The 23,441-nt window shown below is 45.7% G+C and overlaps 1 protein-coding gene and 1 pseudogene across 1 annotated transcript in view; both read right to left on the bottom strand.

Moving 5' to 3' along the window:
• Nucleotides 1-23,441, bottom strand: part of LOC124552296 (leucine-rich repeat-containing protein 15-like) — a 200,088-nt gene that overhangs the window by 53,582 nt on the left and 123,065 nt on the right. Inside the window, exons 4-5 of the mRNA XM_047126572.1 lie at nucleotides 11,389-11,596; nucleotides 4,099-4,341 (exon numbers count right to left, since the gene is read on the bottom strand). Of these exons, the coding sequence (XP_046982528.1) occupies nucleotides 4,099-4,341; nucleotides 11,389-11,596 (451 nt within the window). The remainder of the gene's footprint in view (nucleotides 1-4,098; nucleotides 4,342-11,388; nucleotides 11,597-23,441) is intronic.
• On the bottom strand, nucleotides 1,461-1,578 carry LOC124552920 (annotated as a pseudogene).

The raw sequence follows: 23,441 nt of genomic DNA, 5'->3' as shown, positions 1-23,441 counted from the left end.
TAGTCCTGTGGAACGGCTTGCCATGCCATTTCCACCTGACGCCTCAGTTGGACCAGCGTTCGTGCTGGACGTGCAGACCGCGTGAGACGACGCTTCATCCAGTCCCAAACATGCTCAATGGGGGACAGATCCGGAGATCTTGCTGACCAGGGTAGTTGACTTACACCTTCTAGAGCACGTTGGGTGGCACGGGATACATGCGGACGTGCATTGTCCTGTTGGAATAGCAAGTTCCCTTGCCGGTCTAGGAATGGTAGAACGATGGGTTCGATGACGGTTTGGATGTACCGTGCACTGTTCAGTGTCCCCTCGACGATCAACAGTGGTGTACGGCCAGTGTAGGAGATCGCTCCCCACACCATGATGCCGGGTGTTGGCCCTTTGTGCCTCGGTCGTATGCAGTCCTGATTGTGGCGCTCACCTGCACGGCGCCAAACACGCATACGACCATCATTGGCACCAAGGCAGAAGCGACTCTCATCGCTGAAGACGACACGTCTCCATTCGTCCCTCCATTCACGCCTGTCGCGACACCACTGGAGGCGGGCTGCACGATGTTGGGGCGTGAGTGGAAGACGGCCTAACGGTGCGCGGGACCGTAGCCCAGCTTCATGGAGACGGTTGCGTATGGTCCTCGCCGATACCCCAGGAGCAACAGTGTCCCTAATTTGCTGGGAAGTGGCGGTGCGGTCCCCTACGGCACTGCGTAGGATCCTACGGTCTTGGCGTGCATCCGTGCGCCGCTGCGGTCCGGTCCCAGGTCGACGGGCACGTGCACCTTCCGCCGACCACTGGCGACAACATCGATGTACTGTGGAGACCTCACGCCCCACGTGTTGAGCAATTCGGCGGTACGTCCACCCGGCCTCCCGCATGCCCACTATACGCCCTCGCTCAAAGTCCGTCAACTGCACATACGGTTCACGTCCACGCTGTCGCGGCATGCTACCAGTGTTAAAGACTGCGATGGAGCTCCGTATGCCACGGCAAACTGGCTGACACTGACGGCGGCGGTGCACAAATGCTGCGCAGCTAGCGCCATTCGACGGCCAACACCGCGGTTCCTGGTGTGTCCGCTGTGCCGTGCGTGTGATCATTGCTTGTACAGCCCTCTCGCAGTGTCCGGAGCAAGTATGGTGGGTCTGACACACCGGTGTCAATGTGTTCTTTTTTCCATTTCCAGGAGTGTAGACAAGGGTATAATCAGGAGTGCCTTAGGGGAGTGTGAGAGAGCCGCGATTATAAACGAAGTGGCTGAGAGCACTCCGTCTTCAGGCCACGAGTGGCCTGCCGGGACCATCCGACCGCCGTGTCATCCTCGGTGGAGGATGCGGATAGGAGGGGCGTGGGCTCAGCACACCGCTCTGCAGGCCGTAAGATGGTATTCTTGCCCGAAGCCGCTACTATTCGTTCGAGTAGCTCCTCAATTGGCATCACGAGGCTGAGTGCACCCTGAAAAATGGCAACAGCGCATGGCGGCCTGGATGGTCACCCACCCAAGTGCTGACCACGCCCGACAGCGCTTAACTTCGGTGATCTCACGGGAACCGGTGTATCCACTGCGGCAAGGCCATTGCCAAGTGGCTGACAGGGTGAGCAGAAATTAGCTGTTGCTAGCTGATGATGCTGAGGTGTACAGGAATATGTAGAAGATGAATGCGTGTAGGAGGGTACCAGATGACTTACACAAAATTTCTACTTGGTGTGAGGAATGGCAGCTAGGAATAAAATTAGAAAAAATAAAGTTAATGCGGATTAATAGAAAAAACAAACCTGTAATTTTCGGATAAAGCATTAGTAATATCCTGCTTAACATAATAACGTCCTTTAAATACTGTGTGTGGGTGTAACGTTGAAAAGCGATATGAAATCGGACGAGCATGTGAGCGTTATAGTAGGGATGGCGAATGATCGATATCGGTTTATTGGAACAATTTTGGGAAAATTTTGTTGATCTGTAAATACCGCATATTGGACGCTAGTGCGAACTATGAGTATTGCTCGTGTGTTCAGGATCCATATTAAGTAGGACAGAAAGAAGACTTTGAAGCAATTCTGAGACGGGATGCTAGATTTCTTACTGGTAAGTTCGAACAACACCGAAGTGTTACTGGAATGCTCTGGGAACTAAAATGGGGATATCTGGAGGGAAGGCAAGATTCTTTCCGAAGAATACTATTGAGAATATTTAGAGAACCGGCGTTTGAAGCTGACTGTAGAACGGTTCTGTTGCCTCCAACATAAACTTCACGTAAGGACCATGAAACTAAGATACAAGAGCTTTGGACTCAAACGGAGGCATACAGAGAGTCGTTTTTTCCTCCCTCTACTTGCGAGTGGAGCAGGAAAGGAAATGGTAGTAGTGGTACAGGGTACCATGCACCAGGCACCGTACAGTGGCTTGCAAATCTTGTATACGGATGTAGATGCACACTATCTGATCAAAAGTATCCGGACACCCCAAAACATACGTTTTTCATATTGGGTGCGTTGTGCTGTCACCCACTGCCAGGTACTCAATATCAGTGACCTCAGTAGTCATTACACATCGCGAGAGAGCAGAATGGGGTGCTCCGTGGAACTCACGGAATTGGCTCTGAGCACTATGGGACTCAACTGCTGAGGTTATTAGTCCCCTAGAACTTAGAACTAGTTAAACCTAACTAACCTAAGGACATCACAAACATCCATGCCCGAGGCAGGATTCGAACCTGCGACCGTAGCGGTCTTGCGGTTCCAGACTGCAGCGCCTTTAACCGCACGGCCACTTCGGCCGGCTGAACTCACGGAATTCGAACTTGCTCACGTGATTGGGTGTCACTTGTGTCATACGTCTGTACGCGAGATTTCCACATCCCTAGGTCCACTGTTTCCGATGCGAAAGTGAAGTGGAAACGTGAAGGGACACGAATAGCACAAAAGCGTACAGGCCGAACTCGCCTATTGACTGACAGAGACCGCAGACAGTTGAAGAGGGTCGTAGTGGGTAATAGGCAGACATGTATCCAGACCATCACATAGGACTTCCAAACTGCATCAGGATCCACTGCAAGTACTATGTCAGTTAGGTGGGAGGTGAGAAAACTTGAATTTCATGGTCGAGCGACAGCTCATAAGCCACACATCACGCCGGTAACTGCCAGACGACGCCTCGCTTGGTGTAAGGAGCGTAAACACTGGACGCTTGAACAGTAGGAAAACGTTGTGTGGAGTGACGAATCTCGGTACACAATGGGTCTGGGTACGGCGAATGCCCAGAGAACGTCGTCTGCCAGCGTGTGTAGTGCCAACAGTAAAATTCGGAGGCGGTGGTGTTATGGTGTGGTCGTGTTTTTCATGAAGGGAACTTACACCCCTAGTTGTTTTGCGCGGCACTATCACAGCACAGGCCTACACTCGTTTTTTAAGCACCTTCCTGCTTCCCATTGTTGAAGAGCAATTAATGGATGGCGATTGCATCTTTCAACACAATCGAGCACCTGTTCGTAATGCACGGCCTGTGGCGGACTGGTTACACGACAACATCGCTGTAATGGACTTGCCTGCATAGAGTCCTGACCTATAGAAACCCTTACGATGTTTTGTAATGCCGACTTCGTGCCAGGCCACACCGACCGACATCGATACCTCTCCTCAGTGCAGCACTCCGTGAAGAATGGGCTGCCATTCCCCAAGAAACCTTCCAGCACCTGACTGAATGCCTGCCTGCGAGAGTGGAAGCTGTCCAAGGCTAAGGGTGATATTGAATTTCAGCATTACCGGTGGAGGGCGCCACGAACTTGTAAGTCATTTTCAGCCAGGTGTCCGGATACGTTTGATCACATAGTTTACATCTGTCAACTGTGCCTGGCAGTCCAGGTTGAGCTAATCTTCCAATTAGCTTCGTGGTGAGGATGTTACTGGCCAGTGAGTGCGCTAACAAGTCAGAGCCAGTACCTGCTCGACGAGAAGATCGCAGTGATGCCTGGTGAGACTGCCACGTTTCTGTCAGACATCAGCCAGCTTTAATACGCAGTCCAGGTTTGGCACACATTTCCTTGGGCATCATGTAGAGATGGTTACTTAAGAGTTGATGTGTAGACAAGTCACAGCCATTACCTGCTTGACGAACAGGTCGCGGTGCAGCGTGGTGAGGCCAATCTCGTTGAGCCGGAGCTCCGTCAGCTCTGGCAGGTTGTCCAGGGCACCTGCTGTCAAGCTGGACAGGTTGTTGCGAGACAGAAGCAGCGTCTGGAGCTGCTGCAGTTCCCGGAAGGCGCCGCGCTCCCACACGGAGAGGCTGTTGTCCGCCAGGTCCAGGTACTGCAGAGACGGCATCGCTCCTGAGACGTCCGCTGGAACCTGCAACATCAGGGCGAGTGGGGAAGCTGTCCTGTACCACAGTCCACAACTTACAGAAGCGGTTTAATGAAATGGCCATTAAAATTGCTACACCAAGAAGAAATGCAGATGATAAACGGGTATTCACTGGACAAATATATTATACTAGAACTGACATGCGATTACATTTTCACGCAATTTCGGTGCATAGATCCTGAGAAATCAGTTCCCAGAACAATCACATCTGGCCGTAACAACGGCCTTGATACGCCTGGGCATTGAGTAAAACAGAGCTTCGATGGCGTGTAAAGGTACAGCTGCCCATGCGGCTTCAACACGATACCACAGTTCATCAAGGGTAGTGAGTGGCGTATTGTGACGAGCCAGTTGCTCTGCCACCATTGACCAGACGTTTTCAATTGGTGAGAGATCTGGAGAATTTGCTGGCCAGGCCAGCAGTCGAACTTCTGTATCCAGAAAGACCCGTACAGGACCTGCAACATGCGGTCGTGCATCATCCTGCTGAAATGTAAGATTTCGCAGGGATCGAATGAAGGGTAGAGTCATGGGTCGTAACACACCTGAAATGTAACGTCCACTGTTCAAAGTGCCGTCAATGCGAACATGAGGTGACCGAGACGTGTAACCAATGGCACCCCATACCATCACGCCGGGTGATGCGCCAGTATGGCGATGACGAATATACGCTTCCAATGTGAGTTCACCGCGATGTCGCCAAACACGGCTGCGACCATCATGATGCTGTAAACAGAACCTGGATTCATCCGAAAAAATGACGTTTTGCCATTCGTGCACCCAGGTTGGTCGTTGAGTACACCATCGCAGGCGCTTCTGTCTGTGATGCAGCGTCAAGGGTAACCGCAGCCATGGTCTCCGAACTGATAGTCCATGCTGCTGCAAACGTCGTCGAACTGTTCGTGCAGATGGTTGTTGTCTTGCAAACGTCCCCATCTGTTGATTCAGGGATCGAGACGTGGCTGCACGATCCGCTACAGCCAATGTGGATAAGATGCCTGTCATTTCGACTGCTAGTGATACGAGGCTGTTGGGATCCAGCACTGCGTTTCACCGGGCAACGCTGGTCAGCTGCTGTTTGTGTATGAGAAATCGGTTGGAAACTTTCCTCATGTGAGCACGTTGCAGGTGTCGCCACCGGTGCCAACCTTGTGTGAATGCTCTGAAAAGCTAATCGTTTGCATAGCACAGCATCTTCTTCCTGTCGGGTAAATTTCGCGTCTGTAGCACGTCATCTTGGTAGTGTAGCAATTTTAATGGCCAGTAGTGTATATGATTCCAGAGAGTTTTTAAGTCTCAAACATTTTCGCTATACATATGTAAACTTAACCGACAAATTAAAATTTTTCTGAAAGGCAGGTTTCGAACCTGTGTCTCCTACTTACTAGGCAGACGCGCTAACCATTACACAACCTTGACACAGTAGATTTGCTTAAGTACCCTAGCATGTCTTCCTCCTCAATCCAGATTCCCAATCACTCTGTCTGGGTTTGAACGCCGGCCTTCGTACAAATTTTCGTTCATCACCTAAGCTTGCATACATTCATTGTAGATGAGAGGTGGAGCTGGGTCCAAGATGTACGAACTTTGCCTGTTGGTGTCGCAGATTTCTTCAGTGTGATTGAAGTTACATCCTTTTGTCTGTAGAATGTTCATCAAATCATTCCCATTGAGTTTGGGAGATAATCCGAATCTCTACACCATCTAGGTGACCTTATGGAGTGTGGTGGAGGACTCTTTGTGGGGCACTGTCATTTCCCCACTTTCCCGTTCCGGTCCAGAATGGTTTGCGGAAAGAAGGATTATCGCTAACTCTCTGTGTGAGCTCAAACCTCAATATTTTGCTTTCATTGCCTTCCCTCGAGATATACGTGGGAGAGAGTAATGTATTCCTGAAAACTTTTAGGAATGTACGCTCTCGGAATTTCAAGAGTAAACCGCACTGTGATCGTCTCCGTGACTCTTTCATACACACCAAATGAACCTTCAACGGAACACGTTGTTCTTCACGGGATCTTCTCGATTTGCTGTACCAAACCTACCAGGTACGGATCCTAGACTGACGAGCAGTATTCAAGTATGGGTTGTGTGTGGTCATATTTCCTGAGGATTCATCCAATGACGCCCAGTCTGACATCTGCCTTACCTGTAATTATTTTTATGCAGTCGCTCCACTTTAAATCGCTCCATACTCACACTCTAAAGTATCTGATGTAAATGACTGCTTCCAGTGACTGTTCGGCAACTGTGTAGTCATACAACAACGTAAGTTTCCTTTACTTTACGTCTATGGTCCCAAACTTTTGTTAACGCATTACCGGTTTCGGTCCATAATGACCATCATCAGATCTGTTTCATAAAAACAAAGCCCTAATGTACTGCAGCCATAGTGGCATCGTCAAACCTGGGCATTTAACATTTGACGTACATCGAGTTATTCCACTGCCAGTTGCAACATTTGTGGACTGAATTGGACGAAGAGGTTGGAGACACTATATATTATTGCAAAGTACGCTGGTTAAGTCAATAAGCAAGCCCGGAACGATTTTTCGATTTAAAACGCGCTTTTGTTGAATGCACGAAGGAAAACAGAGTACAAGGTACTCTGTCCCAACAAACCTTGGAAGGTTCAACGGTACCGACCGCCCACCGTGTCATCCTCAACCCATAGGCGTCACTGGATGCTGATGTGAAAGGGAATATGGTAAATACACGACTCTCGCAGCCTTTTCGTTTTCGTGACCGGAGCTACTACTTCTCCGTCAAGTAGCTCCTTAATTGGTCTCACAAGGGGTGAGTGCACCCCGGTTGCCAACCGCACTCTGGAGAGCAAGATGGTCACCAATCTTACTGCTACACATATCCGGTCTTACCATTGCAGCAAAGCCGTTGATGAAGAAAATAGAAGTGCAGGAACAAAAATTAGAATACCCAGAAAGCATTGCAGACGTCGCTTTTCAAGTGGACTTCACTGCCCACTGTATGACACTGTAAGGCGACAAACAACTTATATCTGGAATGAGATTTTCACTCTGCAGCGGAGTGTGCGCTGATATGAAACTTCCTGGCAAATTAAAACTGTTTGCTGGATCGAGACTCTAACTCGGGTCCCGAGTTCGAATCTCGGTCCAGCACACAATTTTAATCTGCCAGGAAGTTTCAACTTATTACTGATATGTTGAAAAATCCACCTTAGCTGCGAAAATTTTCTGGTCTTTACCCAGGTTTCGCTTAGAATAACCTAGCCTTCTTCAGAAGAATAAAATTACTATAACATGCCAGAATAAGGCACAGTCAGCATTAAAAATTAAAACCTATGGTACCGTGGTACCATGTCAAATTAAAACGTGGTACCACGGTACTATGGAATTAATTTTTAATGCTGACTGTGCCTTACTCTGGCATGTTACAATAATCTTATTCTTCTTCTGAAGAATGCTAGATTATTCTAGCCGAAACCTGGGTAAAGACCAGAAAATTTTCGCAACTGAGGCGGATTTTTCAATATATTAGTCTATCACAGATGCAATATACTAAAAATACTTATTTCTGATTTGATGAGGATGCATTTCAGAAGAAAACCGCATTGTAGATGGGATAAATAAGGACACAGTCCAGTCCAGTAAGCTCACTGGCGTTAAATGAAACGTGTGGTCTGAAGAATTCATTATGTCCTTGAAAGAATTACAAGGAAATTTTGCTAAACGTTTTCAGGACACTGATAAGCCGATATCCGTTTACGACACTGCTTACAGTTCCAGTTGAAAGCGCCCCTGTGCATTTGCGGATGTAACTAACTGCAGTGTATTTCCCGTTTTAAAGACAAATCTTTTCACTCTGAAAACCTGTATAGGATATCTATATACACTCCTGGAAATTGAAATAAGAACACCGTGAATTCATTGTCCCAGGAAGGAGAAACTTTGACACATTCCTGGGGTCAGATACATCACATGATCACACTGACAGAACCACAGGCACATAGACACAGGCAACAGAGCATGCACAATGTCGGCATTAGTACAGTGTATATCCACCTTTCGCAGCAATCCAGGCTGCTATTCTCCCATGGAGACGATCGTAGAGATGCTGGATGTAGTCCTGTGGAACGGCTTGCCATGCCATTTCCACCTGGCGCCTCAGTTGGACCAGCGTTCGTGCTGGACGTGCAGACCGCGTGAGACGACGATTCATCCAGTCCCAAACATGCTCAATGGCGGACAGATCCGGAGATCTTGCTGGCCAGGGTAGTTGACTTACACCTTCTAGAGCACGTTGGGTGGCACGGGATACATGCGGACGTGCATTGTCCTGTTGGAACAGCAAGTTCCCTTGCCGGTCTAGGAATGGTAGAACGATGGGTTCGATGACGGTTTGGATGTACCGTGCACTATTCAGTGTCCCCTCGACGATCACCAGTGGTGTACGGCCAGTGTAGGAGATCGCTCCCCACACCATGATGCCGGGTGTTGGCCCTGTGTGCCTCGGTCGTATGCAGTCCTGATTGTGGCGCTAACCTGCACGGCGCCAAACACGCATACGACCATCATTGGCACCAAGGCAGAAGCGACTCTCATCGCTGAAGACGACACGTCTCCATTCGTCCCTCCATTCACGCCTGTCGCGACACCACTGGAGGCGGGCCGCACGATGTTGGGGCGTGAGCGGAAGACGGCCAAACGGTGTGCGGGACCGTAGCCCAGCTTCATGGAGACGGTTGCGAATGGTCCTCGCCGATACCCCAGGAGCAACAGTGTCCCTAATTTGCTGGGAAGTGGTGGTGCGGTCCCCTACGGCACTGCGTAGGATCCTACGGTCTTGGCGTGCATCCGTGCGTCGCTGCGGTCCGGTCCCAGGTCGACGGGCACGTGCACCTTCCGCCGACCACTGGCGACAACATCGATGTACTGTGGAGACCTCACGCCCCACGTGTTGAGCAATTCGGCGGTACGTCCACCCGGCCTCCCGCATGCCCACTATACGCCCTCGCTCAAAGTCCGTCAACTGCACATACGGTTCACGTCCACGCTGTCGCGGCATGCTACCAGTGTTAAAGACTGCGATGGAGCTCCGTATGCCACGGCAAACTGGCTGACACTGACGGCGACGGTGCACAAATGCTGCGCAGCTAGCGCCATTCGACGGCCAACACCGCGGTTCCTGGTGTGTCCGCTGTGCCGTGCGTGTGATCATTGCTTGTACAGCCCTCTCGCAGTGTCCGGAGCAAGTATGGTGGGTCTGACACAGCGGTGTCAATGTGTTCTTTTTTCCATTTCCAGGAGTGTAGTTTTCCCCAGGAAGAGTTTCTACGCCGGCCGGGATGGCCGAGCGGTTCTAGGCGCTGCAGTCTGGAACCGCACTACCACTACTGTCGCAGGTTTGAATCCTGCCTCGTGCATGGATGTGTGTGATGTGCTTAGGTTAGTTAGGTTTAAGTAGTTCTAAGTTCTAGGGGACTGATGACCACAGCAGTTAATTCCCATAGTGCTCAGAGCCATTTGGACCAAGAGTTTCTACATTGCTATAATGACATAACGAAAGCGCCGCAATGTTTCGATCAACATGTGTGTGCAATACCTTTTGTCCATTATGGAACGAAATAAGTCATCTTACCCGAGTGCGAAAATCTGTTAAATTGTCTACGTCTGTCTGTATGCCGACAGCTTATCCCAGATAAAAATCATCTCCTCAGAGTTGCAAAAATAAATAATATTCAAAATTTCTGTTTGTTTGTGATCTGTGTTGTTGAGAAATGTGAAATATAAAACCAAATCCTACGCAATGCGACTGAATTGTCATCTAAATTCGGTGCATTCTCAGTTTTCCCCTCTCCCCCCACCTCACTTTCAGACAGCTATAATGGTGGTGGGCGAAATGTGCAGCGGAGCTGAGCGCTGTCCCACTCAAGCCAGGTGACAGCTTGCGAGCTGAATTCTCAGCTACCCCTGCTGAGAGAAACGAATTCGTCTGTCATCGAGGCTGGGAGACCAAATAGCTTGTAAACAGATGACGAATTGTTGTAGGAGATTCTCTGAAGCTAAATCCTGAAAAAAGCCCCCAATTTTAGCCATCAAACAAGGGGTCGCTTCTAGATGGGAAGTGTTGGAAAGGAGATGTGATGGATGACTTTTCCCAATAAAGATGACCTTTGGCATGAAAGATTATTGAAGTTAATTTTAGCGATGTTCGAGTGGAGAATAGGGAACATACTACTAGCATTTGCTGGCATACCAGCAGCTGCTTCCAATGGTGGAGTCCTCGATCCATCGAGGTTACAGTCGCTACGGCAAACCACATTCCTCCATCTAAGCAAACTAGGTGAAAGATGCTTTCTTCAGCCTGGAGTTGATGGGCCCTAATATTTCTAAATGGGAAGAGGTCGGGATCTATTAGTTTTGGTTGCAACGGACACCCTGAACCATCATCTAGACACCAAAATCTATTAGAAACCAGACCTGACTTCTCGTACAATTCCATATTCCATATCTTTTACCTTTGCCGTCTCATATCATTCGTAAACGTCACTGGTGTGGCATCGAAGGTTAGGTGGAAAAAAATATCCAATGACACTACAAGAGGCAAAAATTCAGGTTGTTACCACTGGTGTGACAATTTTAATCATAGTTTCAAACTATTTTATGGTTTCCCTTCCCTTTCATCCATCTGTCCAGTCACCTGTTTTCCTTCTCCTCTCTCCCTATTTTACCCAGTTTCCTCTTTCACATTTTCCACTCTCTCTTCCACACCTGTCTCTCTCACTCTCCCTCCTCTCTTTAGTTTTCCCTCCAGTCTCACTATCCTCTTTCTCATTCTCTCTCTTTCTCTGTTTCTATTCCTTCCTCCCACCCTCTCTCTCTCTCTCTCTCTCTCTCTCTCTCTCTCTCTCTCTCTCTCTCTCTCTCACTCACTCACTGCAGAGTGAAATACTAATTTTCGATACTTATGTGTGAAGAATTTCCCCATAAATCATGTAAGAACCGCGTTTACTTTCCTTGGCTAGCTGCTAGACAGTAAATTGATGCAACTCCTCACCTCTGTCAGACTGTTCTTGCCCAGCATCAGGGTCACGAGGTTGGGGTTGCTTCCGAAGGTCTTTGGTGGAAGCAAGGACAGGTGGTTATCTTCGAGGATGACCTCCTTGAGGCTCTTGAGGCCGGTGAACGTCCCAGGCTCCAGTGACGTCAACATGTTGCTGCGTAAGTCCACAGTCTCCAGCAGTGGCGTCGACGCAAAAGTCGAACTGGAAGCATGTAAATGTTCAAAGGATCCTTTATCAACATAGCACTGTATTATAATGGGATAGTATTGTAAGTCTCCATATGCAACCACCGTCAAACGTTTCCTAACTCTGCTCTGAACCTGTAGTTGTTCAGGCGCCATCTGCATCTTGCAGTAAGGCGCCGTAACAGCAAATACTGGATTTATAAATGAACATCCATGCTTCCGAATCTCATTCAAAAAACGCGACTGAGTCTCTATTTTGAGTTACAGTATGAACCATCAGACAGGTACTGTGTATTAATAGACTAATATGGTATATACGCTACAATATATTACATACTATAGTATACCACATGCTTATTATATGCCACTTTACTTTGTTATCCTGTAACATACTGCGTACTGTACTACAACGAGGATCGTTTGAAAAGTCCGTGCAAAAGTTCGAGAGATGGCACCACCGGCGCGTATCGAGGTCATGTTTAGTTAGTAGCATCTTTGGAAAGAACGCACACCAAGTTTCAGCCATATTGGTCTATTTCTTTGTGTTTGGCATTCGTGTGAATCAAGGAAATCGAATGATTGTCAAAAAATTGACGAAAAAGAATTTCGTGTGGTGATTAAACATTACTTTATGAAAGGCAAAACGCCTCAGGAGACTGAAGAGAGGCTTGATAAATATTACGGTGACTCTGCACCTTCGATTAGAACAGTTTATACGTGGTTTCAGAATTTTTGGAGTGGCCATATGGGCACAAGTTATGATGAACGTTCTGGACGCCCTGTGGAGGTTACGACTCCAGAAATCATTGATAAAATCCATGATATGGTGATGGATGAAAGAAAAAGGTGCGTGAGTTTGCTAGTTCTGTGGGTATCTCGAATGAACGGGTACATGATATTTTACATATACATTTGAACATGAGAAAGCTACCCGCGAGATGGGTTCCGCGATTGCTCATGCTTGACCAAAAACGGAATCGTGTGAAGTGTTACAAGGATGATTTGCAGCTGTTGAGGAAGGATCCGCAGGACTTTAAGCGTCGTTTCGTCACTATGGATGAAACATGGATACATTACTATACTCCTGAGACCAAACAACAATAAACAATGGGTTACCAAGCGAGAATCTTCACCAAAAAAGGCGAAGACCATTCCTTCGGCCGGAAAGGTTATGGCGACTGTCATTTGGGATTCGTAAGGGATAATCCTCATCGACTATCTGTGAAATGGTAAAACTTATACAGGTGCATATTATTCACCGTTACTGGACCGTTTGAAAACCGAGCGGCAAGAAAAACGCCGGCGATTGGACCGCAAAAGAGTCCTTTTCCATCACGACAATGCATCAGCACACATCTCAGCAGTTGTGGTCGCAAAATTGATGGAAATAGGAATCCAGCTCGTTTCACATCCCCTCTATTCTCCAGAGTTGGCTCCCTCGGGATACAATTTGTTCCCCAATTTGAAGAAATGGATGGCGGGACAGAGATTTTCAGACTTGGACAATTCCTATTTTCGGAAGGTATCAACATATTAGAACAGCGTTGGATGAACTGTATAAGTCTACACGGAGACTATGTCGAAAATAAAGAAGTTTTATCCCAAATAAGTAAGTAGTTTTTTTTTTTTTTGTTTTTTTGCACGGGCTTTTCAAATGCCCCTCGTATGTGCTACGTGCTAATATACTATACTACTATAGGTATTAATCTATACTACTATATAAAGACAAGTGGTCGTTTAAAATTGTTACCAAAAATCTTGAAAGGTTCATGACGAAATTCACTTCTCATTTTTACACGTTACCCTAATGAACGGTAGGAGGGACATAGGCGGCATGAAAGTACATACATACATTGACGTGCAAAAGTCATGGGATAGTGATATGCACAGTCGTGTGCCATTCTCACCAATGTGAAGGTTGTGGATACGTTGCCAAACTGATGCACGTTTTATGCATGTAATGTTCGGCAGACATATGTCCAATACGTTCAGAAAGACACCGTTTGCTGGTAGTACCACTACGCTACATCATTTTAACAATGAGTTTCTGTTCCTCTACATGTTGTTGAAGTACTCAACGTAGGAAATGCAAATTAGGAACCAAAGCTCTTTCACGGAATGTGCCGAAAACTCTGGTGAACTTTCTACGATGAGGTTTTCGACATGTCGGAAAGCTCCCCGCGTTCTTCGACACTAACTGGACCACTCCCATCACAGAAACCGTTTACATATACCATATCTACACAATATTCATTAGTATATATGTGTGTCATTTTAGCCAATTCATGTACAAACTCAGTTAAGTGATGCTGCTACCTGATACACACTCAGTCCTCGCACAACTACCTTCACAAAACATAATGGACAGCTGCTCGTTCAACGGGCCAGTTTACTGTCAGAAAGACGTCTCGAACGAAGACTTCAAAAGCAACGAAGTGTGTTGAGTTAGCATAAAACGTCTAAGAGCTTATGTTGGTAGGGCACATACGCGCGTGCCACTAGGCCAAAAACAAACATTCCCAACTGTCCACAATCTACATGTGTAGTGTACCTAATATATATTTGCCCATCCACTCATTACTCGCGCCCACTAAGGTGACGATTCCCGTAACTATATATACATATGAAGATAGTAACTGTACTCGAAAGAACAGATACCATTGATGACTGTACAGCTTCTCTAGAATAAATGAAAATTAATTGAAACCCTCAGGTGCCGACAGGTGTTGTTAATATACCTAGACGGGGACAGCCGAAAATGTGTGTCCTGACCTAGACTCGAACCCGGGATCTCCTGCTTACATGGCAGACGCTCTATTCCTCTGAGCCACCGAGGACACAGATGAATAGCGCGACTGCTGGGACTTACCCCTTGCACGCTTTCCGTGAGACCCACATTCCCAACTGTCCAAAATCTACATATGTAATGTACCTAATAGATATTTGCCCATCCACTGTGTCCTCGGTGGCTCAGATGGATAGAGCGTCTGCTATGTAAGCAGGAGATCCCGGGTTCGACTCCAGGTCGGGGCACACATTTTCAGCTGTCCCCATCGAGGTATATTAACAACACCTGTCGGCAGCTGAGGGTTTCAATTAACTATCATTTATCCTAAAGAAGCTGCACGGTCATCAGTGGTACCTGTTCTTTCGAGAACAGTTACTATCTTCATATATATATATATATATATATAGTTACGGGAATCGTCACCTTAGTGGGCGCGAGTAATGAGTGGATGGGCAAATATCTATTAGGTACACTACATATGTAGATTGTGGACAGTTGGGAATATGGGTCTCGCAGGAAGCGTGCAAGGGATAAGTCCCTGCAGTCGCGATATTCATCTGTGTCCTCGGTGGCTCAGGTGGATAGACCGTCTGCCAGGTAAGCAGGAGATCACGGGTTCGAGTAGAGGTTGGGGGCACACATTTTCTGCCGTCCCCATAGAGGTATAACAACAACAGCTGTCGGCAGCTAAAGGTTTCAAGTAATTATCACACATTAAATGTGTTTTACGTTGAAAACCATTCTGAATAGGGCATATGTCCATATGAAGAGTTTTGATTCTAATGAGAGTTCCTGTCAGACCCCTCACACTTGGAAACCCTGTATTCGCAAGGGTCGGAAATCGTCTACTGGGTTTCAAAAAGAAAACAGTCATTTGCAGCACGAAAGGTAGGACTGATTAAGCTGGCGTATTTAAGGTACATCCATTTGGCGTAAAGTGTGATTATTTGATGTTCTACATTTATGTGCTATGATAACACACTGGATCCAAATGCCCATGGGCGTGGCATAGCCGGCTGCTAAAAGCCACTTTTCTTACACATTTTCACGCAAAGTTACTGTTACTCAGGTTCATGTAACTCATTTACATCTACATGTACATACATACACCGTAAACCACCGTGAGGAGGGTGACAGAGAGTACCCTGGTTTCCTTCCTGTTCCACTCGCAGAGCGACGGAAAACGACTGTCTGTCTGCCTCCGAATGAGCTTTAATTTCTCGTATCCTATCTGCCTGGTCCTCACGCGAAACGTATGTTCGCGGCTGCTGGATCGTTCTGCAGTCAGCTTCAAATGCTGGTTCTCTCAATTTCGTCAATAGTGTTCATTGAAAAGAATGTCGTCATCCCTTCAGGGATTCCCATCCGCGTTTCTGAAGCGTTCCGTAACACCAGCGTGTTGTTCGAACATACCGATAACAAATCTAGCAGCCCTCCTCTGAACTGCTTCGCTGTCTTCCTCCTATCCTACCTGGTACGGATCCCAAATACTCGGGCAGCATTCAAGAAGAGGTCGCACCAGCATCCTACACGCGGTCTCCTTTACAGGTGAACCACTCTTTCCCAAATTTCTCCCAATAAACCGAAAGTCGACCACTCCTCTTCCCTACCACAATTCTCACATATTCGTTCCATTTCATACCGCTTTGCAGCGTTACGTCTAAATTTAAAAGATGTGACTGTGTCAATCAGGACACTACTGAAGCTGTATCCGGATATTAAACTTTTGTTTTTCCTACTAATCCGCACTAACTGAAATTTTTCTACACTTAAGAGCTAGCAGCCATTCATTACATCAAATATAAATTTTGTCTAAGTCATCTTGCATCATCATACATTCACTTCGTATCTTCCCGTACACCACAGTATCATTAGTACACAAACACAGATTCCTGCCCACCCTGTCCGCCGAATCTTTTATGTACAAAGAGAATAATAGTGGTGCTATCACACTTCCCTAGGGCACCCTTGTCTCTGATGAACGCTCACCGTAGAGGACAACATACCGTGTTCTATTACCTAAGAAGTCCTCGAGCCACTCACACATCTGGGATCCTGTTCGGAATGTTCTTGCCTTCCTTAAGGGGGGATGTAACGGAAAATGTAAACATTTATTTAAAAAATTATTACAGCCTCATTTATTAATCTACTAATCTAAAATTTTGCATGTGTAAAACGAAAGAGCTGCGTTTTAACTGAAAAATATAGTAAAATATGCAGGATTAATACTTTTCCAGAAATTTGAATTTTTAATTTTTTTATTTTCTTTTTTATAAAAAAACCATAACTCATATTCTAATCACGCAATTAATTAGAAAATCGTATTGTAGTGTCCTGAGAAGGTTATAAGACTAACTACAGTCTTCACAATAAAAGGATGACAGCCAAAACCAGTTGCAGGATAAAATTTTTTCATTAAAATTCTTGACCAAGGTTTCGGTACATATAAATATACCTTCATCAGAAGTAAAACTTCTAAAATTACATCGTGCAATGGAGAATAATAAAACAATTATGCCAAAGGCGTCGTCAATTGTTTTATTATTCTCCATTGCGTGATGTAATTTTAGAAGTTTTACTTCTGACGAAGGTATATTTATATGTACCGAAACCTTGGTCAAGAATTTTAATAAAAAAATTTTATCCTGCAACTGGTTTTGGCTGTCATCCTTTTATTGTGAAGAATTTTAACAGTTGCTGCTGCAGCCATGTTTAAAATCTTGATTAACTACAGTTATTAACTTATGGTACAAATTATATCATTAACAGAGTTTTTAATTTTGCACATCCAAAATTAACTTTTTTTCTACACACAATCATCAGAATATTAGAACCTAATTGCAGGATCTCGTATTTTTTTTATTTTTATTAAAAATTAAATTCTTCCAGCTGTACTTACGATTTTATATTTACTTGGCTACTAGTTTCGACGTTCCGTCAACCCCATCTTCATGCCCTATGGTCTATGTCAAGGAGATACATTAGCACGCTTATTATTTAACGTAGCACTCGAGAAGGTGATTAGGGAAGCAGGCCTACAGACCAGGGGCACCATCTTCTACAAGTCAGTACAGATTTTAGCATATGCAGATGACGTAGACATCACAGCACGGACAGTACCAGCACTGAAAGAAGCTTTTACAGCCTTAAGTCAACCAAGTAAGAAGATGGACCTTACGATAAATGAAGATAAAACTAAATACATGGCCTGTGGGAAAGCATATCAACGCAATACGCCGTCATCTTTCAGTGTGAATGGATAAACATTTGAAACAGTTGGTAACTTCAAGTATCTTGGATCAACAGCCACTTGCTTTAATGACATCTCAACTGAAATCAAGATTAGGCTGATATCAGCAAATAATGCAGATTTCGCCTTGAGTGATTTATCCCAGTCAAGAACCTGTACCGCCCAAAAAAAAAATCACTATTTATAAAACCCTTGTTAGACCAGTTCTCACTTATGCTTCAGAAACATGGCCCTTACGGAAACCGACGCAGGGCTGCTCGACGGATTTGAAGGTTTTGAGGAGAATATTAGCCCTGTGTATGAGAGAGACCACTTGCCTCATAACTGCGTAAACACTGGATGACAGTTACTGAACTATATGAAATAAAATCGTCGTAGCTTCTGAACTGTTTGTGTTAGGACGCTCAAGCTGCGTATGATGAGAATTAGTATGCGGTGTATGGTTTGGTTTAGAGCCGAAGTCTACTTTCATTTTGGTGGGTTCGTCAATAAGCAAAACTGGCGCATCTGGGGGACTGAGGACCATCATTTCGCGATCGAGAAGTCTCTTCGCCCTCAACGGGTGACTGTGTGGTGTGCGATGTAAAGCCGCGGAATAATCGGTGCGATATTCCTTGATGGCACGGTGACTACCGAAACAGTACGTGGAGATTTTGGAAGATGATTTCATCCCCGTTATGGAAAGTGACCTTGGTTTGAACAAGAAGTGGTTCATGCAATACGGAGCTCGACCCCATCGAAGCAGAATTGTGTTTGATGTCCTGGAGGAGCAGTTTGGGGACCGCATTCTGGCTCTGGGATATCCAGAGGCCACTGGCATTGGCCCTCGACTGGCCGCCTATTTTGCGGATCTGAACACATGCGACTCCTTGCTGTGGGGCTACGTTACAGACAAGGTGTACAGCAATAATCCCCAAACCATTGCTGAACGGAAAACAGCGATTCAGGAGGTCATCGACAGCATCAATGTTCTGACACTTCTGCGGGTGATGCAGAATTTTGCTATTCCTGTACGCCACATGATCGCCAATACTGGCAGTTATATCGAACATCTCATAACCTAAACCCGAATACCAGTAGTGACATATTAAGTTGAATAAAGTGCGTGCATGGCGTAGTTCGTAACTAATTAGCGTTTTTCCATACAGTTCAATAATTGTCACGCTGTATATTAACAGTTATGACGATTACGCGTTTTTATATGCCAGCCGTTTATACTTAGATTTACAAAATTTCCGGGTGCTGTTGAGCGAGTTTCAAACATGTCACAACAGACGGTTCATCGTAACCCTAGGAGGGAAGCGAAGCCGATGGCGTATACAGAAAAATGGACTACCCCAAGGCAGTGTCCTCGCACCCACTCTTTTCAACATATATGTGAATGATCAACCAGTTGCACCATGGACTAGGAGCTTTGCTTACGCGGATGATCTTGCAATAGAAATTAGCCTTACGAATAACGCCATACTACGAAGCCAACTGCCTACACCCGAACGCAGCAAAAACATTATCCTGCCTATTCCATCTTCGAAACCGAGACGCCAAACATACCCTAAACATCATGTGGAACAACCAACGGATTGCGTTCAGCAGCACTCCTTGTTATTTAGGCGTCACCCTTGATCGCACACTTACTTACAGACATCATGTAGACAAGGTCAGGGGCAAACTATCAACAAGAAACAACCTCCTGAGTAAGCTCATCTCCACAAAATGGGGTGCCGACCCACATACTTGACGTACGTTTGCACTTGCACTCTGCTACTCGGTTGCTGAATACGCTGCCCCAGTTTGGGAAAGATCAGCGCATGCGAAACGAGTGGATCCTCTGCTGAACGATGCCTGTCGCATAATCACGGGATGCCTAAGACCCACCCCGGTTAGCCAACTTTATTTGCTTAGTGGCATAGCTCCACCAAACATCAGACGAGCTATAGCAAGCGAAGCAGAGGGCCTCAAGCAGCTGGCGACCAGAGCCATTCTCTCTTCGGACAAAACCCTCCACACACACGTCTAAAATCAAGACGGAGTTTCCTCACCTCAGTTCAACCGATCAAAACCTCAACACAAAAGGCCAGATTGTCAAAATGGAAAGCAACATTGCCTACGGGAGACCAGGCACCTCTAATCTCACCCAACGAACAACTGGCCTCTGGAAATGAACTAAAATGGCCATTATGGAGAACCCTCAACCGCCTACGAACTGGGGTGGGCAGATGCAACGTAAGCATGTGTAGATGGGGATACCGAGACGGGACGGACACGTGCCAGTGCGGACAGACCCAAACAATGGACCACCTCCTGGAATGCAGCAACATGGGGGAAGTGTGCAGGAAAGAAGATCTGGCAAACGCTACGGCAGTGGCAGTTAAATGCGCTGAATTTTGGCGCGACGTGATATGATATACGAGTATATACTATGTTTGTCTTTATATTGTAATGTGACTCCCCATTTTGGGTTTGTTTTACTTATACATATGTGTATTGTATTTGTATTTGTGTGTATATGTAATATGTGGGTTGTCTATGGCTTGGACACGATTAAATAAATAAAAATAAACAAATGTGTGTTTTACGACAGTGTTACTGTGTAACGGAAACGGTATACGACTGGTGTAAAAAGTTGATACCTTTCCGCGACTTCGCTATTGAAAGCACGCCGCAAGTACGCATTGTCTCGTTTCTCGGCATGTGCATAACCTGCAAGAAAGTGCTTCCTGTGTTTGCACCGGAGAATTTACGCTTCCGTCTTTTCTGTTGGCTTCGCACTACTGCGTACTGAACCGAAGCCTTTCTTCACCTAATGTCTGTGACATTACGATCCTTCATAGCGCTGTTGGCTTCGTGGAATCCTAAGCAAATATGTGGTTGTGTATGGTATCAGACAATAAGGTCTGGTGAAGTTGTGGAAAGACGTAATCAAAGTAACTACAGCCATCAACCTGAAAGTTGGTCAGCTTCATCACGGAAGATCTTGATGGCAATTCAAAAAGGTCTTAATTTTAAAAATTATAGCCATGCCTCAGGAATCATAGTCTCAGGAATCATGGTCTCAATAATGAAATGAGAACATTGTCTGTGCCACCACTTCTTTCAATAATGATTACTGATTTCGATCTGACTGACGGAATATTTCAGGTCAGGCACTGCAATGAGCAGTTCGTCCATAGTAGAACAGGGAATCAGCGATCATAAAGCGGTTACAGAATCGATGATTTCAGCCGTAAACAGAAATATTAAAAAAGGTAGGAAGATTTTTCTCTTTAGCAAAAGTGACAAAAAGCAGATTACGGAGTACCTGATGGCTCAACACAACAGCTTTACCTCAAGTACACACAGTGTTGAGGATCAGTGGACAAAGTTCAGGTCCACCGTAGAATATGCATTAGATGAGTATGTGTCAAGCAAGATCGTAAGAGATGGAAGAGAGCCAACGTGGTACAACATACGAGTTAGAATACTGCTACGGAATCATAGGGAACTTCGCAGCAGACATAAACATAGCCAAAGCCTCGCAGACAAACAAAAATTATACGAAGCGAAATATAGTGTTAGGAGGACAATGCGAGAGGCGTTCAACGAATTCGAAAGTAAAGTTCTATGTACTGACTTGGCAGAAAATCCTAAGAAATTTTGGTCTTATGTCAAAGCGGTAGGTGGATCGAAACAAAATGTCCAGACACTCTGTGACCAAAATGGTACTGAAACAGAGGATGACAGACTAAAGGCCGAAATGGTAAACATCTTTTTCCGAAGCTGTTTCACAGAGGAAGACTGCACTGTAGTTCCTTCTCTAGATTGTCGCACAGATGACAAAATGGTGGATACCGAAATAGATGACGGGGGATAGAAAAACAATTAATATCGCTCAAAAGAGGAAAGGCCGCTGGACCTGATGGGATACCAGTTCGATTACACACAGGGTATGCGAAGGAACTTGCCCCCCTTCTTGCAGCGGTGTACCGTAGGTCCCTAGAAGAGCGTAGCGTTCCAAAAGATTGGTAAAGGGCACAGGTCATCCCCGCTTTCAAGAAGGGACGTCGAACGGATGTGCAGAACTATAGACCTATATCTCTAACGTCGATCAGTTGTAGAACTTTGGAACACGTATTATGTTCGAGTATAATGACTTTTCTGGAGACTAGAAATCTACTCTGTAGGAATCAGCATGGGTTTGAAGAAAGATATACATAAATGACCTTGTGGATGACACCGGCAGTTCACTGAGGCTTTCTGCGGATGATGCTTAGTATATCGAGAGGTTGTATCAATGGAAAACTGTACTGAAATGCAGGAAGATCTGCAACGAATAGACACACGGTGCAGGGAATGGCAATTGAATCTCTATGTAGACAAGTGTAATGTGCTGCGAATTCATAGAAAGGAAGATCCATTATCATTTAGCAGTTAATTACATAAATTTTCTGGGAGTAGGCATTAGGAGTGATATGGAAAAGATAGAGAAGATCCAAAGAAGAGCAGCGCGCTTCGTTACAGGATCATTTAGTAATCGCGAAAGCGTTACGGAGATGATAGATAAACAGTGGAAGACTCTGCAGGAGAGACGCTCAGTAGTTCGATACGGACTTTTGTTGAAATTTCGAGAACATACCTTCACCGAGAAGTCAAATGGTTCAAATGGCTTTGAGCACTATGGGACTTAACTGCTGTGGTCATCAGTCCTCTATAACTTAGAACCACTTAAACCTAACTAACCTAAGAGCATCACACACATCCATGCCCGAGGCAGGATTCGAACCTGCGACCGTAGCGGTCGTGCGGTTCCAGACTGTAGTGCCTAGAACCACTCGGCGACTCCGGCCGGATCACCGAGGAGTCAAGCAGTATGTTGCTCCCTCCTACGTATATCTCGCGAAGAGACCATGAGGATAAAATCAGAGAAATTAAAGCCCACACAGAGGCATAGCGACAATCTTGTTTTCCACGACCAATACGAGACTGGAATAGAAGGGAGAACCTATAGAGGTACTCAAGGTACCCTCCACCACACACCGTCAGGTGGCTTGTGGAGTATGCATGTAATTGTAGCTGAAGGCAATTGATAGCAAGTTTTGAGTAACAGAATTAATACTTCCATTGAGTAAGAATTCAAAAGGACATGTACTGTTAACCTCAGAAGAGAGGGGAAAGTATACGTTGCAGATATCTACGAGAGGAAGCGTTTGTCTGATGGCGTAACAGAAGAATATAGGAGATCCAGTATTAGAAATCTGCAGATCTTCGGGAAACATGCCATTAAAAATGGAGAAGGGGTAGGTAACATTCCTTCGGAATTTCTGAAGTTATTGCGTGAAGTAGGAAGCAAACGAGTCGGTTTGTTGAGTCTATGAGTCTGGAGAGTTATCGTAAGACTTTCGAAAAATTTTATAATCGTCGTATTTCCGAAGGTGGCAATGGCAATAAGTGTTAGAATTATCGGACAATTGTCTTAAAAGCTTACGCAGCCAATCGGCTGGCAAGAATGTTGTAGAGAGCTATCGAACTAGTAAATATACAGAATATTTAGAAATTAGTTACGCAAAAGCAACCTTTATTTGTGAGAAAGGTAAATAACTTACCAAAATGTTTGACACAACACTGAACGTAGTGTAAGTGTATCTTGAAGATATATTTACAATAGTACAATGTGGCTACCTCTTGCAACACAACAAATGTCCCACGTGTAATCAGTTTCCTCTCAAATACTATGAAGCAACTGCTTGTGCTGTTGTCTGTCGCCGCATTTCGTCGACGCTTCCCGGGAGCGGGGTAACAAACACACTGTCTTCGTGTAACCGCACTGGGGTTAAATCAGGCGATGCC

The sequence above is a fragment of the Schistocerca americana genome, chromosome 10, assembly GCF_021461395.2.
Source record: "Schistocerca americana isolate TAMUIC-IGC-003095 chromosome 10, iqSchAmer2.1, whole genome shotgun sequence".
In the NCBI taxonomy this organism is placed as follows: domain Eukaryota; kingdom Metazoa; phylum Arthropoda; class Insecta; order Orthoptera; family Acrididae; genus Schistocerca; species Schistocerca americana.
Note: the sequence above shows the minus strand (reverse complement) of the source record. Positions and strands in the feature narration are given on the sequence as shown.